The following is a 22,903-nucleotide window of genomic DNA, read 5'->3' as shown; positions in this document are numbered from 1 at the left end:
GACATTTTAATTCAGATGAACAGGAGAGATCTGGTGCAGAGGCTGTCAGACAGCAGCTCAGGACCCAAAAGTAAGACAATAAAGACAAAAAACATATTCAAATCATAAAACTGGCTCAAAACATGTGTCTCATAAGTTAATAAGCTATGTTATAAATTTTCTTCTTTATTTGAAATATTATGATTTATAATGTAGAGAAAAGAAGACAATATCAGCTGGTATACATAATATATTTTATTACTAATGTGAAATATGAAAAGATATTGTGGGACAGGGAGAAAATATTATTAATGAATTATATGTATCATATATAGATTATATTTTACCTGTTGAGGAGGCTGCAGGTTTATTTTGTGTTGAACCCTTTTTATTGTAATTTTTTAAAGAACAATATAGCCTGATGTTGATCACTTTCTTTTATTTCTTTTCTTCCTCCACAGAAAAACACTCTGTGGATGAACACTTGTCTGCACTGATCCACAAAGTGAGCAATGTCACATCAACCTGACCTCATGCAGTACAGCTTTAATTCAATAACATGCAAGTTTAAAATCATATTTATCATCAAATAAGTGGTGATTAATGAAACTAAACTCAGTTTCTCACATAATTGTGAGGCTTTTTCAAACCATTAAACAAAGTGCAGAAGATGAAACTGAGAAAACAGTTCCTGACTTGTGCTGCCACCTTTGTTACAGTTCATCAAGAACATGTGATGTTAAGATCAGGTGGCTCATTTCAGTTTTTGACAGCACAGTGTGTTTGCCAGAGTTACAGCCTGGAATTAAAATAAAAAACATATATCAAAGTTTCAAGTTTATCAGATTATTATCAAGTTTACAGATATTAAAGAATATAAAGTAAGACAAATCATAATCACCAGATGTATCAGTAGTTCAGGTGATCTTGCAGAAAAAACATTTCTTAAAACATCCAAATGTCTAAAATAATGACATTGATACTGTAGATGCACAGAGATAAATCTTTAATATTCCCAGTGGAGAAATAACATATTTTCTCTTTAAACATACTCTTTGAATTTTCCAGGTAGCAACAAAGACGGCTGTGAGAGAGCTGCTTTTAGAAACACTGAATGATTTGAGTGATCAGGAGCTAAAGACACTTAAGTGGCTCCTGCAGTTCATTTACTTCAAGAAGGACCTTCCATGGATCCAACTGGAGTCAGCAGACAGGACAATAGTAGTGGATCTGATGGTGGAGAGATGTGGCCAACAGTCTGTGGAGGTGATCAGGGAGGTTTTCATGGAAATGAAGAGGACTGATCTGGTGCAGAGGCTGTCAGAGACTATCTCAGGACCCAAAGGTGAGATAAATAAGACAAATGTCATGTCACATTAATTTATAATAATTAATAAATCTGTAAGAGTACAAAATATTAGATAAAGCAATGGAGCAACACCATATAGGCCACCATGACAGCAGAAATATAGATTTGAATCAACACCTCCCTGACACAATCTCAACAAAAACAATATGAGCTTCACAAAGTTAGTTGGTACTTCATTTCATTTTTGAAGTGGTTAATTTAACTAATTCAATTTACTTGTACACACAAAATAAGAAGACAAAGATCACTTCAGAGGGAAATGTTAGAGCTCATTATTACCAGTCTTATGTTGTATATGGTCAGATAGGAACTTGGCTAATGTTGTCTACATCATTTCACTTGAATATGTTGTGTTGTATTTTTGTATAGCTACAATTTGACTTAAACTTGGCTCCACTATGGACACTCATTCTCATTCATCCCCTCTGTGATTTCTGTAACCAAGGCCTCCTCCTGTCTTCCATCCACACACCTGTAATCCATCTGTGTCATGTGATGTGTGCAGTGTCTGTGTATTTTATTTTATCACCCTGATTAAGTGTTTTCTGAAACCACATTGGTCTCAGCCATCAAGTGTTAAGAGTATTATACTGAGGACAAGTACACGTAAAGGTTACACACAGTGTTTTTATTATGTAATAACAACGTTCATTAAATGTGTTTCAGCTGCAGGATCATCAGTTGAAGCGTTTGGTGTAAAAACCACAGAGGGAGGTAGGTACCATAATACATTTGAAACACTAATAACAAAATTACAAATATTATTCCTTTAACTAGGAGTAAAGATGACAGATTTGAATCCTTTCCTCAAAGCTCTGTAATTATTTTAATCTACATTTCATCATGTGAGGCTTTAACACTGAGTTTAATAACAAATGTGACGTCATGTTGATAAGTGTTCATCAGGTGAAACTGGTAATTGATTTTTAGGATGTTACTATTGAGCAGATTTTATGTTCCTTTTGCAATTAATCCTTAATATTACAATAATTTTAAAACAAGATAGTCTGATAGTGTCTGATTTTATCACCTGATGGTAAACCAGGCATTCATGAGTCTCGTTTTATTTTCTTCTCTTCAGAGAAACACTCTGTGGATGAACAGTGGCCTGCACTGATCCAGAAAGTGAGTAATGTCACATCTGTCTGACTTTACATATACAGCTTTCATTCAACAGATGCAGGAAAAAAAAACATGTTCAACATTATAAATGATGATACAAACAAATTTCTGATTTTCACCAGCTGGTTCTCTCAGAACTGAAGCTACATTCAGGTTGTATCATGTACACATGAGGTCTGAAGCAACAATGTTGTTAACTAATAATGTTAAAAATCAGTGTTACCTCTACCACTGGGGAAATGTAAACTGTATATATCCACATTTATAAAAACACACACATTGATGAGACATAAACAGAAAAATCTGTAATCATCCCAGCTGAGAAATTGTACATTTGCCCAATGAACATTTTCTTTGTATTTACCAGGTAGAAACAATGACGTCTGTTATAGAGCTGCTTTTGGAAACACTGTCGGCTGATTTGAGCGACAGGGAGCTCGAGGTCTTCAAGAAATTACTCCAGAGTCGAATTCACCTCCGCAAACCTTACTTAGAGATGCTCATGAGGGCAGACATGCAGGACACAGTGTTCATTATGGTGCAGACCTTCGGCCAACAGTCTGTGAAGAAGACCAAGGCCATTTTAATTAAGATGAACAGGAGAGATCTGGTGCAGAGGCTGTCAGACAGCAGCTCAGGACCCAAAAGTAAGACAATGAAGAAAAAAACATATTCAAATCATAAAACTGGAAAAAAACATGTGTTTCATAAGTTTATAAGCTATGATATAAGCCATTCTTTATTTTAAACATTATGATTTATAATGTAGAGAAAAGAAGACAGTATCAGCTGGTGTACAAAATATATTTGATTGCTTATGTGAAATATGAAAAGATATTGTGGGACAGGGAGAAAATATTAGTGATGAATTATATGTATATTTTTTAACTGTTGAGGAGGCTTCACTTTTATTTTGTGTTGAACCCTTTGTATTGTAATGTTTCAAAGAACAATATAGCCTGATGTTGATCACTTACTTTTATTTCCTTTCTTCCTCCTCAGAAAAACATTCTGTGGATGAACACTTGTCTGCACTGATCCACAAAGTGAGCAATGTCACATCAACCTGACCTCATGCAGTACAGCTTTAATTCAATAACATGCGAGTTTAAAATCATATTTATCATCACATTAGTGGTGATTAATGAAACTAAACTCAGTTTTTCACATAATTGTGAGGCTTTTTCAAAGTATTAAACAAAATGCAGAAGATGAAACTGAGAAAACAGTTCCTGACTTGTGCTGCCACCTTTGTTACAGTTCATCAAGAACATGTGATGTTAAGATCAGGTGGCTCATTTCAGTTTTTGACAGCACAGTGTGTTTGCCAGAGTTACAGCCTGGAATTAAAATTAAAAAAACATAAACAAGTTTACAGATATTAAAGAATATAAAGTAAGACAAATCATAATTACCAGATGTATCAGTAGTTCAGGTGATCTTGTAGAAAAACTTATTTAAAACATCCAAATGTCTAAAATAATGACATTGATACTGTAGATGCAAAGAGATAAATCTTTAATATTCCCAGTGGAGAAATAACATATTTTCTCTTTGAACATACTCTTTGAATCTTCCAGGTAGCAACAATGGGGGCTGTGAGAGAGCTGCTTTTAGAAACACTGAATGATTTGAGTGATCAGGAGCTAAAGACACTTAAGTGGCTCCTGCAGTTCACTTACTTCAAGAAGGGCCTTCCATTCATTCCATGGATCCAACTCGGCCCGGCAAACAGGACGGAAGTTGTGGATCTGATGGTGGAGAGATGTGGCCAACAGTCTGTGGAGGTGATCAGGGAGGTTTTCATGGAAATGAAGAGGACTGATCTGGTGCAGAGGCTGTCAGAGACCAGCTCAGAACCCAGAGGTGAGATAAATAAGACAACTGCCATGTCACATTAATTTATAATAATTAATAAATCTGCAAGGGTACAAAACATTAGATAAAGCAATGGAGCAACACCATATAGGCCACCATGACAGCAGAAATATAGATTTGAAACAACACCTCCCTGACACAATCTCAACAAAAACATTATGAGCTTCACAAAGTTAGTTGGTACTTCATTTCATTTTTGAAGTGGTTAATTGAACTAATTCAATTTACTATTACAAAATAATAAGACAAAGATCACTTCAGAGGGAAATGTTAGAGCTCATTATAACCTGTCTTATGTTGTATATGGTCAGATAGGAACTTGGCTAATGTTGTCTACATCATTTCACTTGAATATGTTGTGTTGTATTTTTGTATAGCTACAATTTGACTTAAACTTGGCTCCACTATGGACACTCATTCTCATTCATCCCCTCTGTGATTTCTGTAACCAAGGCCTCCTCCTGTCTTCCATCCACACACCTGTAATCCATCTGTGTCATGTGATGTGTGCAGTGTCTGTGTATTTTATTTTATCACCCTGATTAAGTGTTTTCTGAAACCACATTGGTTTCAGCCATCAAGTGTTAAGAGTATTATACTGAGGACAAGTACACGTAAAGGTTACACACAGTGTTTTTATTATGTAATAACAACGTTCATTAAATGTGTTTCAGCTGCAGGATCATCAGTTGAAGCGTTTGGTGTAAAAACCACAGAGGGAGGTAGGTACCATAATACATTTGAAACACTAATAACAAAATTACAAATATTATTCCTTTAACTAGGAGTACAGATGACATAGTTATTTTAATCTACATTTCATTATGTGAAGCTTTAACACTGAGTTTTAGGACGTTACTATTGAGCAGATTTTCTTTTCCTTTTGCAATTAATCCTTAATATTAGATTTATTTTAAAAGCAAGACAGTCTGATAGTGTCTGATTATATTACCTGATGGTAAACCAGGCATTCATGAGTCTCGTTTTATTTCCTTCTCTTCAGAGAAACACTCTTTGGATGAACAGTGGCCTGCACTGATCCAGAAAGTGAGTAATGTCACATCTGTCTGACTTTACAGATACAACTTTCATTCAACAGATGCAGGAAAAAAACATGTTCAACATTATAAGTGATGATACAAACAAATTTCTGATTTTCACCAGCTGGTTCTCTCAAAACTGAAGCTACATTCAGGTTGCATCATGTACACATGAGGTCTGAAGCAAGAATGTTAACTAATAATGTTAAAAATCAGTGTTACCTCTACCACTGATGAAATGTAAACTGTATATATCCACATTTATAAAAACACACATGTTGATGAGATGTTAACAGAAAAATCTGTAATCATCCCAGCTGAGAGATTGTACATTTGCCCAATGAACATTTTCTTTGTATTTACCAGGTAGAAACAATGACGTCTGTTATTGAGCTGCTTTTGGAAACACTGGCTGATTTGAATATCAGGGAGCTCAAGAACTTCAAGCAAGTCCTCCAGGATCACTTGAGGCTCACAAGACAGCATTTTGACATCAATTGGAGGCTGCTGAAGATAACAGACATGCAGGACACAGTGTTTTTTATGGTGCAGGCGTACGGCCAACAGTCTGTGGAGATGATGAAGAAGGTTTTAAAAGACATGAACAGGCCTGATCTGGTGCAGAGGCTGTCAGACTGCAGCTCAGGACCCAAAAGTAAGACAATTAAAACCAAAAAAAGTACTGTGGGACAGGGTGAAAAAATGTAAGTGATAATGTCTGCATCACTGTTGTGGTTTAAGTATAATTTTGTAAATAATTTGTAAATTAGTACAAAGCAATATAGCCTGATACAAAGTGTTTCTCATCTGTTTTTCATCAGTCACTCATTAGTCATTTTATATTTCTTTTCTCCTCAGAGAAACATTATGTGGATGAACAGCTCTCTACACTGATCCAGAAAGTGAGCAATGTCACATCTGTCTGACTCAATACAACACAGCTTTTATTCAATAGTTGAAGGTTGAGAATGATCCTCATCTTGAACATTTTAAATACTGATACAATCCAAACTCATGATTTAAGCTGAATATTTTTCACTGAAGCTGCATTCAACCTACAATTTTATCCATCAGTAATGTTTCATATCTTTAACACTGAGGATTAGATGAGGAAATGTCAACATATACATGTTTCCTCTCACAGATAAACATATAACACCCACATCTACACTTACATTCATGAGATGCAATGAGAAACTATTTTAGTGTTTTTTTTCTATTGGATTAAATATACTGTATGTCTCATTAATGTTTTGATTATTCCAGGTAGCAACAATGGCAGCTGTTAAAGAGATGCTTTTGGAAACCCTGAATGATTTGAGTTTTCAGGAGTTAAAGAAATTCAGAGAGGTCCTGCAGTTGACTGTCTCCCAGATGAACCTCCCTGACATCTCACTGAGGTTGAGTTACAGAGCAAACAGAGCAGCCATAGTGAATCTGATGTTACAGAATTGTGGTCAACAGTCTGTGGATCTGATGAAGAAGATTTTCAAGAAAATGAACAGATCTGATCTGGTTCAGAGGTTATCAGACACCAGCTCAAGACCCAAAGGTAAAACAAAGAAGACAAAAACTGTCACATTACATAGTTATATGTATCTAATGAATACTTCTAATAATTTATTTTAAAAACATACAGTAAATCTGCTTGAGTGCAAACTTCATTTAATCACCAATGTAAAGTGTGAGAAAAGTAGTAGGCAGGGGGCAACAAATCATTAATTAAATCAACACGTCTCTGACATGTAACATCTGGTGGGAATCTAACTTTAGAGAGCTAGGCTATCTTCTACTTTGAGTGGAAGTTAGTTAGCCTAGCTTGCTAGCTTACACTTTCTGAGCGGAAAACAAATTTAACAGCACAATGGAGCCTCACAAATGTTAAATAATGTAAAGTGACAGACGTCTTCAGTTGCTCATGTTACATAACCAAGGCTATGTGGACTTGTTGAAAAAGGAAAAAAAGTCTTGTATCATCGTTATCAGACTACGACTTTCTCCAGTCAGTAGTGCAGTAGGGAAGTTAACATTGCAGCTCTCAGATGTCAGTCAGCCACTCCTAGAGCCTGAAGCTCAGATGCTAATTTCACAAATGTTTCTGAAGACGGTTTTATCCTCTTGGAAAAATGAAAATGATACACAATAGCTGCAGTATCATTATAGATTATGTTTCCTTCCAAACAAAGTGAGGAGAATTCCAGTTTCAGTTTGACTTTAAGGGGAGGCAAAATATTGGGTACAATTGACAGTATAATACAGTACATCAATGCTTGGACCTAAAAAATGACCATGAAGTTGAATGAACACCTCTCTGACACACTGAATATTATAATTTGACAACATTGTAAATCCTATTTGACATCAAAGATTATTTGTGAGGTGATAATCTTTACTTAAAGACAATCATATTTGTTGCAGGACTTTTATATTGGATTCTATTAGATTTCAAAGGTTTTAATGATATGATATCCAACCTCTCTTCTCTCTGTATGATTATTGTTTATCATACAGTTATTATTGCAACTAAATCTGACTAAAACTGATTATAGTATGATGTTTAATCAGTCTTGAGTCATTTTCTATTTTCTTTCTCCTCAGAGAAGCAGAGGTCTTCACTGCCCCAGAAAGTGAGTAATGTCACATCAGACACACTTTACACAACACAGCTTTCATCAAATAGCTGCTGGTTGAAAATGATCCTCATCTTGACCACTTTAAATAATGATACAAACCAATGGTATCATTTCATCAGATGGTGCTCACTGAACTGAAGCAGGATTCTGATTGATTAATCCTTAATATTAGATTTATTTTAAAAGCAAGATAGTCTGATAGTATCTGATTATATCACCTGATGGTAAACCAGACATTCATGAGTCTTGTTTTATTTCCTTCTCTTCAGTAATAATAATTCCCTCCCTTCTCTTAATAATGATACAAACCAATGACATCATTTCATCAGATGGTGCTCACTGAACTGAGGCAGGATTCAGATTGAGCTTTTGAGCTGAAATATTATATCCACCAATAATGTTATAATAAAATCTGTGCTATCTCTACCACTGAGGATGACAACAGGACAACTACATGTTTAGGATGTACGTTTTTCCAGACTCTCTTATTCAACTTTGATGGTAAATAGGTGGAAAGAGTTTTTAAAGCAGAAATATCACAGCTGCAGAAAGAGTTGGAGACATGCAATAAATCACAATTACTAATAACCAGTTTATAAAAAATAAATGAAATGAATGACACTGTGCTCACACTTTGTCTTTCTGAATGTATCATTTTGTGTAATATATTAATATTAGTTGTTACAATAATCACATGATTTAAATGTTTACATTGATGCAAAGACATCAGTGTTTAATTATTACAGTGGAAATATTACATAAATGCCCTCTGATCACTTTTAATCCATCAGGACGAAACAATGACACCAGTTAAGGAGAAGCTTTTCGAAACACTGGGAGAATTACGTTTCTGGGAATTCTTGCAATTCAAAGAGGTCCTGCAGGAACTTCGAAGACAGAAACACCTCCCAAGAGTCCAAATAGAGAGGACCTACAGCACAGTTGACTTAGTGGAGCTGATGGTGGAGCTCTACGGTCAACAGTCTGTGGAGGTGACCAGGAAAGTTTTAGGGATGATGAAAAGGAGAGATCTGGTGCAGAGTCTGTCAGACACCAGCTCAGGACCCAAAGGTAAGTCTTTGAAAACAAGACATACATTCAGTACAATTCCAATGTCAAACATTTGATATGCAGACTGGAGTCTTATTCCATTTAATGTGACTGTTTTTTCATCATTAAAAATACATTTGGACTGTCAGGCAGCCATTTGAATATGTGTTTGTTTTGATTGTTATATTATCTAGATGCCATTATCACAAGCAAAGATACTTACTGTATGCTGCATAGTCATTATAGTCAATGACTGTAGATCAGTCACTGTTTTTAAATTGTCCACAGCAACAACAAGCCAAAAGTAAACCCAGAATAACTAGAGTCCTACATATAGCATAATTTCCAAAATGACATCTACTGCTTGAAAAAGCAAGATCTTTTCTAAGGGTTTCTTCTCTCAAGTTACCAAAAAACAAAAAAAACACAAGCGGCTTCTTAAAAGTCTGATGTTTAAGGTGCGTACCACATAACTGTAATGGACTGGTTTGATTAGAGCCAGGGACTTTTGTTGCACGTCATACCGCACTCTGTCCGCTCATATTCTGTCTGCTTCTTGACTGGTGGGAATCTAAGGTTAGAGAGCTAGGCTATCTTCTACTCTGAGTGGAAGTTAGTTAGCCTAGCTTGCTAGCTTACACTTTCTGAGTGGAAAACAAATTTAACAGCACGATGGGTCCTCCCAAATGTTACATATTGTAAAGTGACAGACGTCTTCAGTTGCTAATGTTACATAACCAAGGCTATGTGGGCTTGCTGAAAAATGAAAAAAAAATTCTTGTATCATCGTTATCAGACTACGACATTCTCCAGTCAGTAGCACAGTAGGGAAGTTAACATTGCAGCTCTCAGATGTCAGTCAGCCACTCCTAGAGCCAAATACAAAAAGAGTTTGTCAGACACCAGCTCAGGATCCAAAGGTAAGTTTTGTGGAAAAAAAAAACAAAAAACAGTACAATTCCAAAATCAAACATTTGATATGCAGAATATATAACTGTAATGGACTGGTTTGATTGCAGTCAAAGACTTTTGTTGCATGTCATACCGGACTCTGTCCGCTCATATTCTGTCTGACTGTCCAATCAAGGTGAAAACGTAAAATAAAAAGACAATTGGCCTCATTCAGAAACATTTAATCTGTGCTTAAAACGTTTTAAGCACAAATCCAGGTTTCATCAATATGTTCTTACAATTTGTTCTTACTCTGCAAACAAATTTAGAACTGCCTTAGACCATGCATACGCACAAATCATAAACATCCCACAGTCCTAAAATATGATACAGTCAATAGTTATTCAATGTTCAATGTCTCTGTTAAACTGAATAAACCTCAAAACATGCTGTCAACAGTTTTATAAGGATTATTTCTGTGGTTTAAGAAAAGTAGTTCCAATGAAAACTGTTATTGAAAATTGTACATTTATTGTAATCTGGCAAAAAAAAATGTGTGTAATGTATGTAATTAATCATGATTAAGTTTCCATTATGCCATCATTAAGATGTAAAAAATGTGCATTGCCGCTTTAGTTTTTGGTACCTGGCTTGGTACAATGACAACATAAGACAGGACACTGATGATTGGATGGATTTCCAAACACCTGGGTAAATAATTATAATGATTATAATTATTTAAAAAAAAAATGTCATGCAAACTTATCTCTGCGTTATTTGTGAGAAGAATTTAGTTTTAAGTTCCACTTACACCATCATTAAGTTGTTGGTTTTTGGTACCTGGCTTGGTACCACGACAGCATAATACAGAACATTGACTATATTGCATGATGGCAACATCAACACCCATTAATCTACATGTTTGATGTTGGTTACTATCCAGTTGTTTATTGTAATATATGTACATGCAAAACAAATAATTATATGATTGTTCCTATATTTTTATTGTATAATCTTTCCCTCTCATGATGAATGGTTACTACAACAGCCACATGTAGCTAGCCTGTACGTTGTACATAACAGAAGTCCTGTGAAGTGCTGCCACTTCTCCTCAACTTAGACTTTTCTCAGCAGTAAGTCCTGCATAACATATTGCTCTCATACTGGAGCAGCGCCATGTAATGAAGTCAAGTCAAGTCAATTTTATTTGTATAGACCAATACCACAAACAACAACCTTTTAACAGGGAATAAATTGAAGAAACCTCAGGAAGAGTGACGGAGGATGGATCCCTTTCCCAGGATTGACAGACGCACAATAGATGTGTGTGCACAGAATATATGAGAGTATAGCTCATAGTGCTAAAGCAGCAGAGCATCTGGAAGGTTACCATATGATTCCATTTATAAACATAGTATAATTTAAAACATTTTCTGATGTGTTTTAACAAGGTCCTTCAAGAAGCTTGGAGCTTGGGGCTCATGGAGGCATTATGGTAATCCCTTTTATTATTCAATTTGCTCTTTTGTTTATTTGTAAATTGAACAATTCCAGTTATTAACAAAAGTGATTGTCCTCTGGTGCATGAGTCCAGTTTCACTAAATGTATAATTTTGCCTCATGTGGTTAATATTAGTCACATGATTTAAATGTTTACATTGATGCAAAGACATCAGTGTTTTATCATTACAGTGGAAATATTATATAAATGCCCTCTGATCACTTTGAATCCATCAGGACAAAACAATGACACGAGTTAAGGAGAAACTTTTGGAAACACTGGAAGAATTATGTCTCGGGGAGATCGAGCAGGTCAAGTGGTGGCTGCAGAACCTACACATGAAAGATCTCCCAAGAATCCCAGGAGTCCAAATAAAGAGGGCAGACAGCACAGTTGATTTAGTGGATCTGATGGTGGAGATTTGTGGTCAACAGTCTGTGGAGGTGACCAGGGAGGTTTTAATGAAGATGAACAGGATGGATCTGGTGCAGAGTTTGTTGGACACCAGCTCAGGATCCAAAGGTAAGTTGTGTGGAAAAAAACAAACACTTACACCATCATTAAGTTGTTGGTTTTCGGTATCTGGTTTGGTACCACAACAGTATGATATAGGACATTGACTATATAGCATAACAGCAACATCAACACCCATTACTTTACATGTTTGATGTTGGCTACTATCCAGTTGTTTATTGTAATATATGTACATGCAAAACAAACAATTATATGATTGTTCCTATATTTTTATTGTATAATCTTTCCCTCTCATGAGGAATGGTCACTACAACAGCTACATGTAGCTAGCCTGTACGTTGTACATAATAGAGGTCCTGTGTAGTGCTGCCACTTTTCCTCAACTTAGACTTTTCTCAGCAGTAAGTCCTGCATAACATGTTGCTCTCATATTGGAGCAGTGCTATGTAGTCAAGTCAACTGTATTTGTATAGGCCAATGTCACAAACAACAACCTTTTAACAGGGAATAAATGGAAGAAACCTCTTGAAGAGTAACAGAGGATGGATCCCTCTCCCAGGATTGACAGACACACAATAGATGTGTGTGTACAGAATAGGAGTATATGAAAGTATAGGAGAATATGTAGCACATAGTGCTAAAGCAGCAAAGCATCTGGAAAGTTACAATATTATTCCATTTATAAACATCATTTGAAACATTTTCTGATGTGTTTTAACAAGGTCCTTCAGGAAGCTTGGAGTCTGGGGCTCATGGAGGCATTATGGTAATCAATTTTATTATTCAATTTGCTCTTTTGTTTATTTGTAAATTGAACAATTCCAGTTATTAACAAAAGTGATTGTCCTCTGGTGCATGAGTCCAGTTTCACTAAATGTATAATTTTGCCTCATGTGGTTAATATTAGTCACATGATTTAAATTTTTATATTGATGCAAAGACATCAGTGTTTTATCATTACAGTGGAAATATTATATAAATGCCCTTTGATCACTTTGAATCCATCAGGATGAAACAATGACACGAGTTAAGGAGAAGCTTTTGGAAACACTGGAAGAATTATGTCTCGGGGAGATCGAGCAGGTCAAGTGGTGGCTGCAGAACCTACAAATGAAAGATCTCCCAAGAATCCCAGGAGTCCGAATAGAGAGGGCAGACAGCACAGTTGATTTAGTGGATCTGATGGTGGAGATTTTTGGTCAACAGTCTGTGGAGGTGACCAGGGAGGTTTTAATGAAGATGAACAGGATGGATCTGGTGCAGAGTTTGTTAGACACCAGCTCAGGATCCAAAGGTAAGTTGTGTGAAAAAAACAAACACTTACACCATCATTAAGTTGTCGGTTTTCGGTATCTGGTTTGGTACCACAACAGCATGATACAGGACATTGACTATATAGCATGACGGCATTATCAACACTCATTACTTTACATGTTTGATGTTGGCTACATGTACAGCTACATGTAGCTAGTCTATAGTTGTACATAACAGAAGTCCTGTTAAGTGCTGCTACTTTAACATATTGTTCTCATACTGGAGGAGTGTTATGTAGCACATAGTGCTAAAGCAGCAAAGCATTTGTTAGTTAAAATATAATTTTATATATAAACATAACATAACACAACATTTTCCAATGTGTTTTAACAAGGGCCTTCAAGAAGCTTGGAGTTTGAGGCTCATGGAAGCATTATGGTAATCCCTTTCTTTCAATGTTTTTTTTTTAATTTGTTCATTTGTATGATGTTGAAAAAGATTAAACAGGAACAATTCCACTTACAGTATTTACAAAAGTGATTGTCCTCCTGTGCAGGAGTCCAATGACTGGACTAAACTTGAACCTGAAGTGAACAGTACAGATGCAGATGAGGCTCCAACTTACAGGTAAAAATAACATCTTCAATATTGTGTCACAACAAACTGGAACTATGGCAAACATTTAAGCAAGGTTCTTTGAATTTTTTCCCAGAGGGACAACTAAGATCTTTTTCCTGCCATGTTACAGTAACAGTGATAATTAGACACATTGCTTTAAATAAAATCAAGGCACCTACTGGTTAAGTTTACATTTACTCTATTACACTTTTGCACATATGCACAAACTCATTTGTTTTTTTTTCTTTCAGCCTACAGTCTGAAGAAGGAAGGTTTGAATGCAGTGTCTCTGACCTGCGATGGGTCTGTGAAGAAAAGGTCAGCTTTAAGTACCAGTTCTGGTCTTGGGAAGAACACATGGAGAGAATGGAAAGCTTACAATACATGCCTGCAGGTCCTCTACTGGACATCACAGTCATTGCTGGGAAGTTAAATGAAGTGTACCTGCCACACTGGATCTGCACAGGTAAGTGGACATGAAGAAATAAGTAAACATGTATTTAAATGTATTCAGATACAATCCCTTTCTCCACACTAAATATATGTGCTTGTATTTTGTGCAGATGACTCTACAATATTAGACAAGTTTGCAGTCCTACACATAGATGCCTGTGGAGATGTTGTTGAGGACGTGTCTGAGGTCACATCATCCCATGTCAAGTTATCCGAACCAGTTTTCTCTCCAAGAGCGGTTCTGATGAAAATTGGCTTTCCAGTGAAAATAAAGTGCAACGTGTTAATATACTATAAAACAAACACAATGTTCCTCAAACTACATGTGTATCTGATCCCACATGATCCTGCTCTACAACAGGTTATTTAATATCTTACTGTCACAAATGTATTATATAATAAGATTTAAAAAACCTACAACTGAGTATTAGGGCCAGTGGTGAAAAAAAGTGAAATTGTGAGAATAGAGTTGTGAAGTGGGAGGAGTCGCTGGTCACAGAAGGTTTTTTTTTCCCCTTTCTGTATTCCCATTTAAAAATCTTCTTAAAACGATATCCAAAAATATGACTTAACATTGAAACACACATGTATGAACATTAACAAATTTCACATTTCCACTTATTTTTATGCACATTGTATTGAAGATAAGCTACCTAAAACATAAGACAGCGTAATGGACATGTTTCCTTATTTTAAGATAATGGACCAAGTGATTCTGCTCAGATTTCTGTCAGAAGTTAATATTTGTTTGGAGGCTAATAGTTCTCACTGACAAATTGAAACTTTTCAAATTAAGCCCACTGCTCACTGCATGTCAATGTGCAGCAGCCTTCAATCCTTTTCCGACACCATACATTGAGATTTGATCTCTGTGCTCTTTGGCTCAGCTGTCTGGACAAAACCAAGTGCTCAATGTGCTTCAGCAGCTGCTTCATAAGATTATACAACTCAGAAATAATGCAGTTGGTTTATTGTATTTTGACTGCTGGTGTGATACAGTAAGTATTTCCTCATTGATGAAATGTACTATAACTTAATTTTTAATGAAGGCTGCTCTCGCCTGTTTACTCATTAAACCACAATCCTACTGCAGTGTATTTGGTTATTCTCAAAATCTGTCGCAAAATTTTACATAATATTAAAAGTTTATTCTCAAAATAAAATATGCTCAAATTTACTGACTTATTTTCATAACATGATCTTTTCCTCAATATCATGACTATTCTTTAAATCTCACATTTCATTTTTTCCCAACAGTGGCCTTAATACTCTATTGTAAAAACCATATTGCTTGTTCATGTACTTTAAAACACAAATGACAATGTTTGCTACTGTAACCTTGAAGCAGTTTTGTATGTGTTGTTTTTTCCTTCAGAGAGTGGACAAGAAGAAATTCTCCACAGGATATGAAATAATCGAAAAGCCACATCCAAACAAATACCTGAAAATGCAACAAGGATTTGTCCTCACCACAGACATCGACACAGCAGAAATTTCCCCTCCGGTATAATTTTTTACTTACATTTCAGTCAACCAACTCACGTGGGGTAGATTATTATTTAAATGTAGAGCATGTACAGCATTAATGTTTGGCGTCTGGGCTCTGATCTCTTGAATTCCCACAAGAAAACATTGATCTCGCACAGCAGGGAGTTGGGAGTGACAGTACTAACTTCCCTCCTAGGTGCAGATAGACTCATATGGGGCCAGAACGGTGATATTTACATTTTTTCATCGAAAATATAATTTGGCATTCAAAACAAAACCTGAGCTGAAAAAGAAAACACTTGTATTGGAAATCATATTGGTACTGGAACAAATTCCACTGAAGAATAAAACACGGATTTTATTACCTTATTTTATTTTTATATTTTTTTGCATAATGATGTGTTTTTCAATGTCAGTCTTCAGATTTTTTCTTCATGTCTGTCTTTTTTCAGTGACAGATATTTTTTTACACTGTCAGTATTTTATCAGTGTCACTGGTTTTCAGTTTCAACTTTCTGTTTTTCAATTTCTACTTTCTGTCATCTTTTTGGTGTAGTGAGGAGGACCTTTGCTGGGCCTCCGTTACCCAGTGTGCCTTGTAGTGTGACAAAGATTGGATATCTGAGGGCGATGGAATCATGGCAGAGATTTTGAGCCAGACTGTTGTAATTTCACTCTAAGACTGTTAATATTTCACTTTATTAAGATTAAATATTTTTTCTGGCGAGAAAGTAACCATGTAGATTCCAAATATGTGGTCAGTTTATCCAAATAACACCTGTTTGTAAATCTGCTGCAATGTTTTGGGAGATTTGAGGAGCCGCTGGCCGGCTGAAATCAGTCCTACGTTGTCACCCTGGGGAGAACATGATCTGATGAACTGATCTGTGCAGCTCTTTGGTGATTCACCGCTGGTTCTAATGTCTCGGTAGCATTTTGATATACAATATAATCCTCTTGGAAAATAAATGTTGGAGTCACAGATGAATTGCCTCATCAGCTGCCTCATTAGTTTTTCTGAATGTAAAGTGAAGCGTCATGTTCTTTCTGGACAGAAGAGCAGCGCTACCTCTGGGGCTCTATATGTACAGATATCACCACATTTACATAAATATAAATGTATTAAAACAAACAGATCAGTTTATATTAAATTTTGTTTTATTTTATTAAGCGTCTTCCCGTCCTCAGAAGTTTGTACTCCCGAGTTGAACTTGTCCAGTCTCCAGTACACAGGTGCTCCGCCATGATTCCATCGTCCTCAGATATCCAATCTTTGTCGCAATTCAGGTTTTGTTTTGAATGTCAATTTTTTTTTTTTCAATGCCAAAATGTAAATGTCACTGTTTTGGCCCCATAGACTCAGAGCCTACAGGTGTATGCTGGGGTGGAGGTCAGGCTTTTGAAATGCTGTAGGTCTATGAACAGCAGCAAGAAATCATAGCATAGTATGAGCTTGTATGAGCAGCAGGATGCAGCAAAAGTGTGAGCAGAGTACTAACAACTTAAGTACTCCACTAAGATTAGGTGGGTGTGGTGGATATATGTCAGTGAGGGGAGTATGGCTTGTGAGTGGAGCAGCAACTTGACTTGGGCTGCCTGAACTAGCTCACAGGTGTTGCTTCAGTTATGTAGTGAATTGTGGTTCAGACGTATTGTATGAAAAGACAAAATAGGATCAAAGTCATTGCAAGGAGGGGTGCAAATGGTGTGGTCACAAATGGCCTTGCACATTTTATTCATTTTTTTTTTTTTCAATTAGATTGATTTATTGTATTTGTATTAATATTTGATTTTATTTAGATGTAACTGATGGTGAAATTGCAGCCATTTTGCTAAAGGGATTTTTACACTTTTGTAGTTCTTTCAGTCAAGTTGGAAATATTGTAACTGTCAGAAATTTAAAACACCTTCAACTCAGAAATGCAACCAGGTAGCTGATGTGAACGGCTTTTCCAACTTGGCAATTAAACACTGAACAATATGATGTGAACACAACATAAGACACAAGGAAACTATGCAAGTGAGAAACATGGATACAATTAAGGGAATTGGCATTTAGACTCCTTTAATTGTAAATAGATGCATCATTGTTTGTATTGGCAATTTGTACAAAGGGACATGTGATCAGTGTTGTCAACTTAGCAACGTTCTCCCTAGATACAGCTTTTAAGAGCCTAGTGACAAATCTATTGACTTTTTGGTCACACATAAGCTACTTCAAGAAGGTTGCCAATACTGCTTGGTGAATGTGGAGTCAGCTTTGCTCGCTGTGTTCAGAGTTTGGGAGAGATCAGCAGCCAGACAGAAATGTGAATGATCTGAGCATGTGCAAAACAGTGTTCCTAATGACCAGACACTAATCAACTAGTTTTGTTTTTGTTGTAAAGGTTTTAACTTGACTGTTTACCTTTGTCAAAAACTAACTCCTCCTCTCCTTTTATGTTGTATTTTTACACAGAAATTAACCCTCAGATATGACAGCCAAGACCCGAATTTCTATGAAGTGTTCATTGAAAATCCAGACAGAAACTTCAACTTTACACTCTCACACTGTCATACAAATAAGAGTGAACCAGTGTGTGAACCAGTGTTTGAACCAGTGTGGACCTGTAAAATTCGAAAAGGTCAGTGGTTGTTAAACAATATTACCCACACTATATGAAAAAGCATTCTGTCTTTTACATTAACTTAACCATTCTATATAATTAATGTCAATAATAAATTAAAGCTGAATCACCAACACCAATGCACACTGAAAATAGACGTGTTGCTCTGTGGTTGTAATATTCTGGTTGTAGCTGTCTGATTTATGTGTTCACCTGCCATTTAATACGTGATAATGAGGATAAATTCCTCTTTATTTAATTCCATGAATAGTTAGAAACACATAGAAGTGCTTAAAACAGCAAGTATGGGTATTGGGACAGAACGATTTATCAAAGACCCAACACAATAAATTTGATCAAAGCTGTAATAACATCCGGTGGTTTTTGATGAAAACAACTAGAACTGGCCCTTTGCAGTTAAAATAGTAATGATATTTGATGAAATATATATTTTATTTAGCTAAAATGTCTTGTTATTGAATCTTTTATTGTGAATGCAATACATAAACCTACAATATCAGCTGTCACTATTTGTTTTGTTCTCCATTTCATTTCAGCTGACTATCCAAAATCTGGTCATTTAGAAGGTAAGACACTGCATCTATGTACTGTCCATTACTATATCAGATTTCAGATTTCAGTCATATGTCATAAATATTTCACACATTTGTTGCAAATATTTCAACCAGAATAAAACCAATTGGAATTTCATCAATGTTTTAAATGTTTGTAGTTTTTAAACCAAATCGTAAGATCGCCATGATATTATTGTAGCACCTAAGTATTTGTGTTTTGTTTGTTTTTCACATATTTCACATTTGACCATTTTAAATAAACTGCTGAGAAGTTGTCTTTAGCTGAATTTGCAGAGCTGAACTAGGCCAGCTATTCTGTGCAGTATTCTTGTACTTTGGTTTGCCTGCTGAAGTATTCTTGTCTAGAACAATGTATTTATTATAAGGTTATCATTTAATGTGTTGCAGCTGCAGCATCATCAGCTGGACCAGCTGGTGCTACAGTGAGAGGTAGGTACATTACAAAACATAAAGAGGCACTTCACCTTAAAAACATGCATGTTGGCAAACATTGCATTTTGCTGCCTTAAATGTAAAGTCGACTGAAATACTGATAATAACGTTGTTCAAAATACATTATTCTTGAGTGATTATTGAAGTTTAGGACTGCCTATAGTTAGGGATGAGGATGGCAATTTTCAGCTTTTCTATTGTCTACAAATCTCATGTGCAGAGCAACGATAACAATGAATCAATTCTACTCACAAGTATTGTGTCTGTATCCAAAGCCTGACATGTTATTCCTCTGTGCCATAAAGAGTGTGGTTAGTTGTTTAAAAATGGCTCCAATAACTAATAACAGCGATCAAGTTTTTACTCTCCACAAAGTATTTCTATGTCAGGAAGAGGCCACCGTTCATGTGCGAGGACGCGAGTCTCTTAACAGGAACAGTTACAGATTACTACGGTAACCACTGTCTTCAGGGATGAAGGAACATGTCACCCAGTGCAGCGATGTGGCTCATTAACATGTTTTTAATAGTTTTTTGAAAACAACGGAGGTTTCCGGCACATATATCAGGCTTTGGATAAACACAATACTTGTAAGTAGGATCGATTCATTGTTGGTTTGACTCTGCACATGAGATTTGTTTACAATAAGAAAAACAGAAAACCGCCATCCTTTATTGATCCTTATTTATGCCTTATGCAAATACTCACTCAAATACAATATCTTGATTTCAATGTTTTAGCAGTTACTGTAGTACATTTTTCAAGAAATAAAAATGTTTCTACCAGAATGCAATCTAAACATTATTTACATTTTCATTACATTTTGTTAATTTACATTTTGTTTGTTGTCTTTAGTCTTTTTTATTGTAACCACACATGTTTCCCTATCTTTGTAGCTGTTGTAGCTTTGGTTTTGAATTTTACTTGAAACTTTATCCCTCTGTAAAGTATGTATTCCCTCACTTAAACTTTTATTTAGTTGATCTGTATTGTAGACACTAATAGACACTAACCCACTGAGGGATTCATAAACAGGAGGTGCAAATCAAGGGCAAATTAAGAGAAACAAAAGCTGAGAGACAGATCCTGATTTTATATTAGCCAAGTTTTTTCTCAAGTGTTCTGATCATTAAAGAAAGCAGTTTGTTTTCTGTGTCAGTGACGTTAAAGAAGAACAATACAATTGTTCAACAATTACAATTTTCTCTAAATTTCTTACAGCTTTGGGATCCTCAAGTGGAGCAACTGGTGGAAATACTTTGACTGAAGGCAGGTCCACAGGTATTAACTATGCAATTTTCTCATGAAATGACTTTTAACACTTAGAAGAAAAAAAACAACAAAAAAAACCCCCAAAACAGAACAGGTCTAATTTGATCAAGGGTTAGACACATTATAGTGGCTAATGTAAGTGCTGCATGGAATAACAAATAAAACAAAAAAGTGAGATTTGAGGGTTTAAAAATGGCATTTGGAGGATGAATGACATTATATTTATAAAATGTAGAACTGACCTGTCAAATTAAACACTTAATGGGCTCTGATTCCTCTTTAATCATTGTGTTCATTTGTGTTTTATTTGGATCTCTAAAATTTAAGTAAGCTCCACTTTAAATAAAAAAGTAGAATTTATATAGAAATTGTTGATTGTGTGAGTGAAAGGAGCAGCACAAAGTTGCACTTTGATGTGAAATCACAATGATTAGAGGGTGAGAGATTCAAGATTGTGTTTGCTTTGTTGGTCACTTTTTGATAAAACCCTTTGTATTGTAAATCTTTATGAATCAAGAAAGCCTGATGCAAAGTGTTTTATTCCATTTCTCCTCAGAGGAACAAAGTGTGGATGAACTATCTGCACTGGTCCAGAAAGTGAGTAATGTCACATCAGTCTGACTTTTCACAACAAATAAGATGCAGGTTGAAAATCATCCAATATTTTAAATCATGATTAGAACTGATGCTGCATTCAGAGGAGCTGTTCAGCTCTAATCAATAAAATTATGTTCAAATCATCTCCCTTTGTTTATTTGTTTGTATTTCACCAGGCAGCAACAATCACAACGATTAAAGAGAAGCTTTTGAAAATGCTGCAACGTTTGAGAGAGGAAAAATTCGAAGACTTCAAGTGGTTTTTGCAGGACAGAGACCTCATCCCGGCAGAACTCCCGTGCATCCCACAGAGCAAACTGGAGAAGGCAGACAGGAAACATGTGGTGGATCTGATGGAGCAGACCTACAGCCAACAAGCTGCAGAGGTGACCAAGATGCTTTTCAAGAAAATAAACAGGAACGATCTGGTGAAGCAGTTGTGAGACACCAGCTCAGGATCCAAAGCCAAAAACAATAAACAAATAAAAACACAGAAGTGGCCTGTTGAGTTGCAAAAACAATCCCATTTTTGCTGCTGACCTAATTATTTAGAATATTACAGAACATTTGGACCTGATCAAACAAACAGTTAAAGGAGTATTTTACAAGTCTTCCCATATTTTATTTTATTTCTCAGTGATCCACTCATCAGTTGCAGCACTACTGCTATCTCTAGCACTGAGGAGGACAAGAGGAAATCAAGAAACAGAGCCGTCCAAAGTTTTTAAGACACAAGTGTAAAATTATTGCATTGTGACTATTTTTAACTATGAAAACAAAATGCAACAAATCAAATACAGAGGGTGATTTATTTTAGCCTCCGTTATAACAACAAGAACATGTGATGTTTAGATCAGGTGGCTCATTCAAGTTTTTTAGCAGCAGAGTGTGTGAAAGACTTAAAGTCCTGACAAATAATGTAAATATATTTATCAGTTGAAAGATCTTAAAGGGAAAAGAGAAATGAAGAGAATCATCATTGGTTCTGATGTTACCAAAGAAAAATCATACAGTATATATATATAGTATCATAACAGTATTTAATCTTGAAAAAATGTTTATGTTGATTATTAAGGTCATAGTGTTTGGTGATGTTTCGCATTATATTAAAAGATGTTTCTAATATTCTTCCCCCCTCATGTATGTAAACGGGGGATGGACAAAATATTAGAAACACCTTTTAATATAATGCAGTCCAGAACAACAACAACACTGCCCACTACGACTTCAATAATAAACATTAAGTTGAATTATCACCTTTCTGACAGTGTCAACAAGAACTAAAACTCTTGTAGATGTAAGACACATTTTTGTTCTTTTGTTTTTTATGTTTTGTTCGATTTGATCTTTTTATAATCTTGTATTTTATTATTTTTTAATTCTATCAGTGTCTTTTTTATAATGCTTTCTTTTTATACTGGATATCTTGTCTTAATATCTTTTTTGACGTCTCACATAAAGCACTTTGAATTGTCTTGTTGTTGAAAGGTGCTTTACAAATAAATATGTGTTGCCTATGAATGTACTGTATCCTTTGAAATTACCAGGTGGCAACAATGGAGCACTGTTTACTGTATGAGGGTCATTCAACATATTTTCTATTTTAAAATCTATAATAAATTCCCTCATTGTTATGTTTGGTTCTGATTA

The 22,903-nt window shown here is 35.6% G+C and overlaps 1 protein-coding gene across 1 annotated transcript in view; it reads left to right on the top strand.

Annotated features, from left to right (window-relative positions):
• LOC121905492 overlaps positions 1–22,903 on the top strand; it is a 344,732-nt gene that overhangs the window by 65,213 nt on the left and 256,616 nt on the right. Inside the window, exons 13-17 of the mRNA XM_042423738.1 lie at positions 1,048–1,324; positions 2,015–2,062; positions 2,430–2,473; positions 2,838–3,117; positions 3,473–3,516. Coding sequence (XP_042279672.1) covers positions 1,048–1,324; positions 2,015–2,062; positions 2,430–2,473; positions 2,838–3,117; positions 3,473–3,516 — 693 coding nt within the window. The remainder of the gene's footprint in view (positions 1–1,047; positions 1,325–2,014; positions 2,063–2,429; positions 2,474–2,837; positions 3,118–3,472; positions 3,517–22,903) is intronic.

This window comes from Thunnus maccoyii, chromosome 10 (assembly GCF_910596095.1).
Source record: "Thunnus maccoyii chromosome 10, fThuMac1.1, whole genome shotgun sequence".
Lineage (NCBI taxonomy): Eukaryota > Metazoa > Chordata > Actinopteri > Scombriformes > Scombridae > Thunnus > Thunnus maccoyii.
Note: the sequence above shows the minus strand (reverse complement) of the source record. Positions and strands in the feature narration are given on the sequence as shown.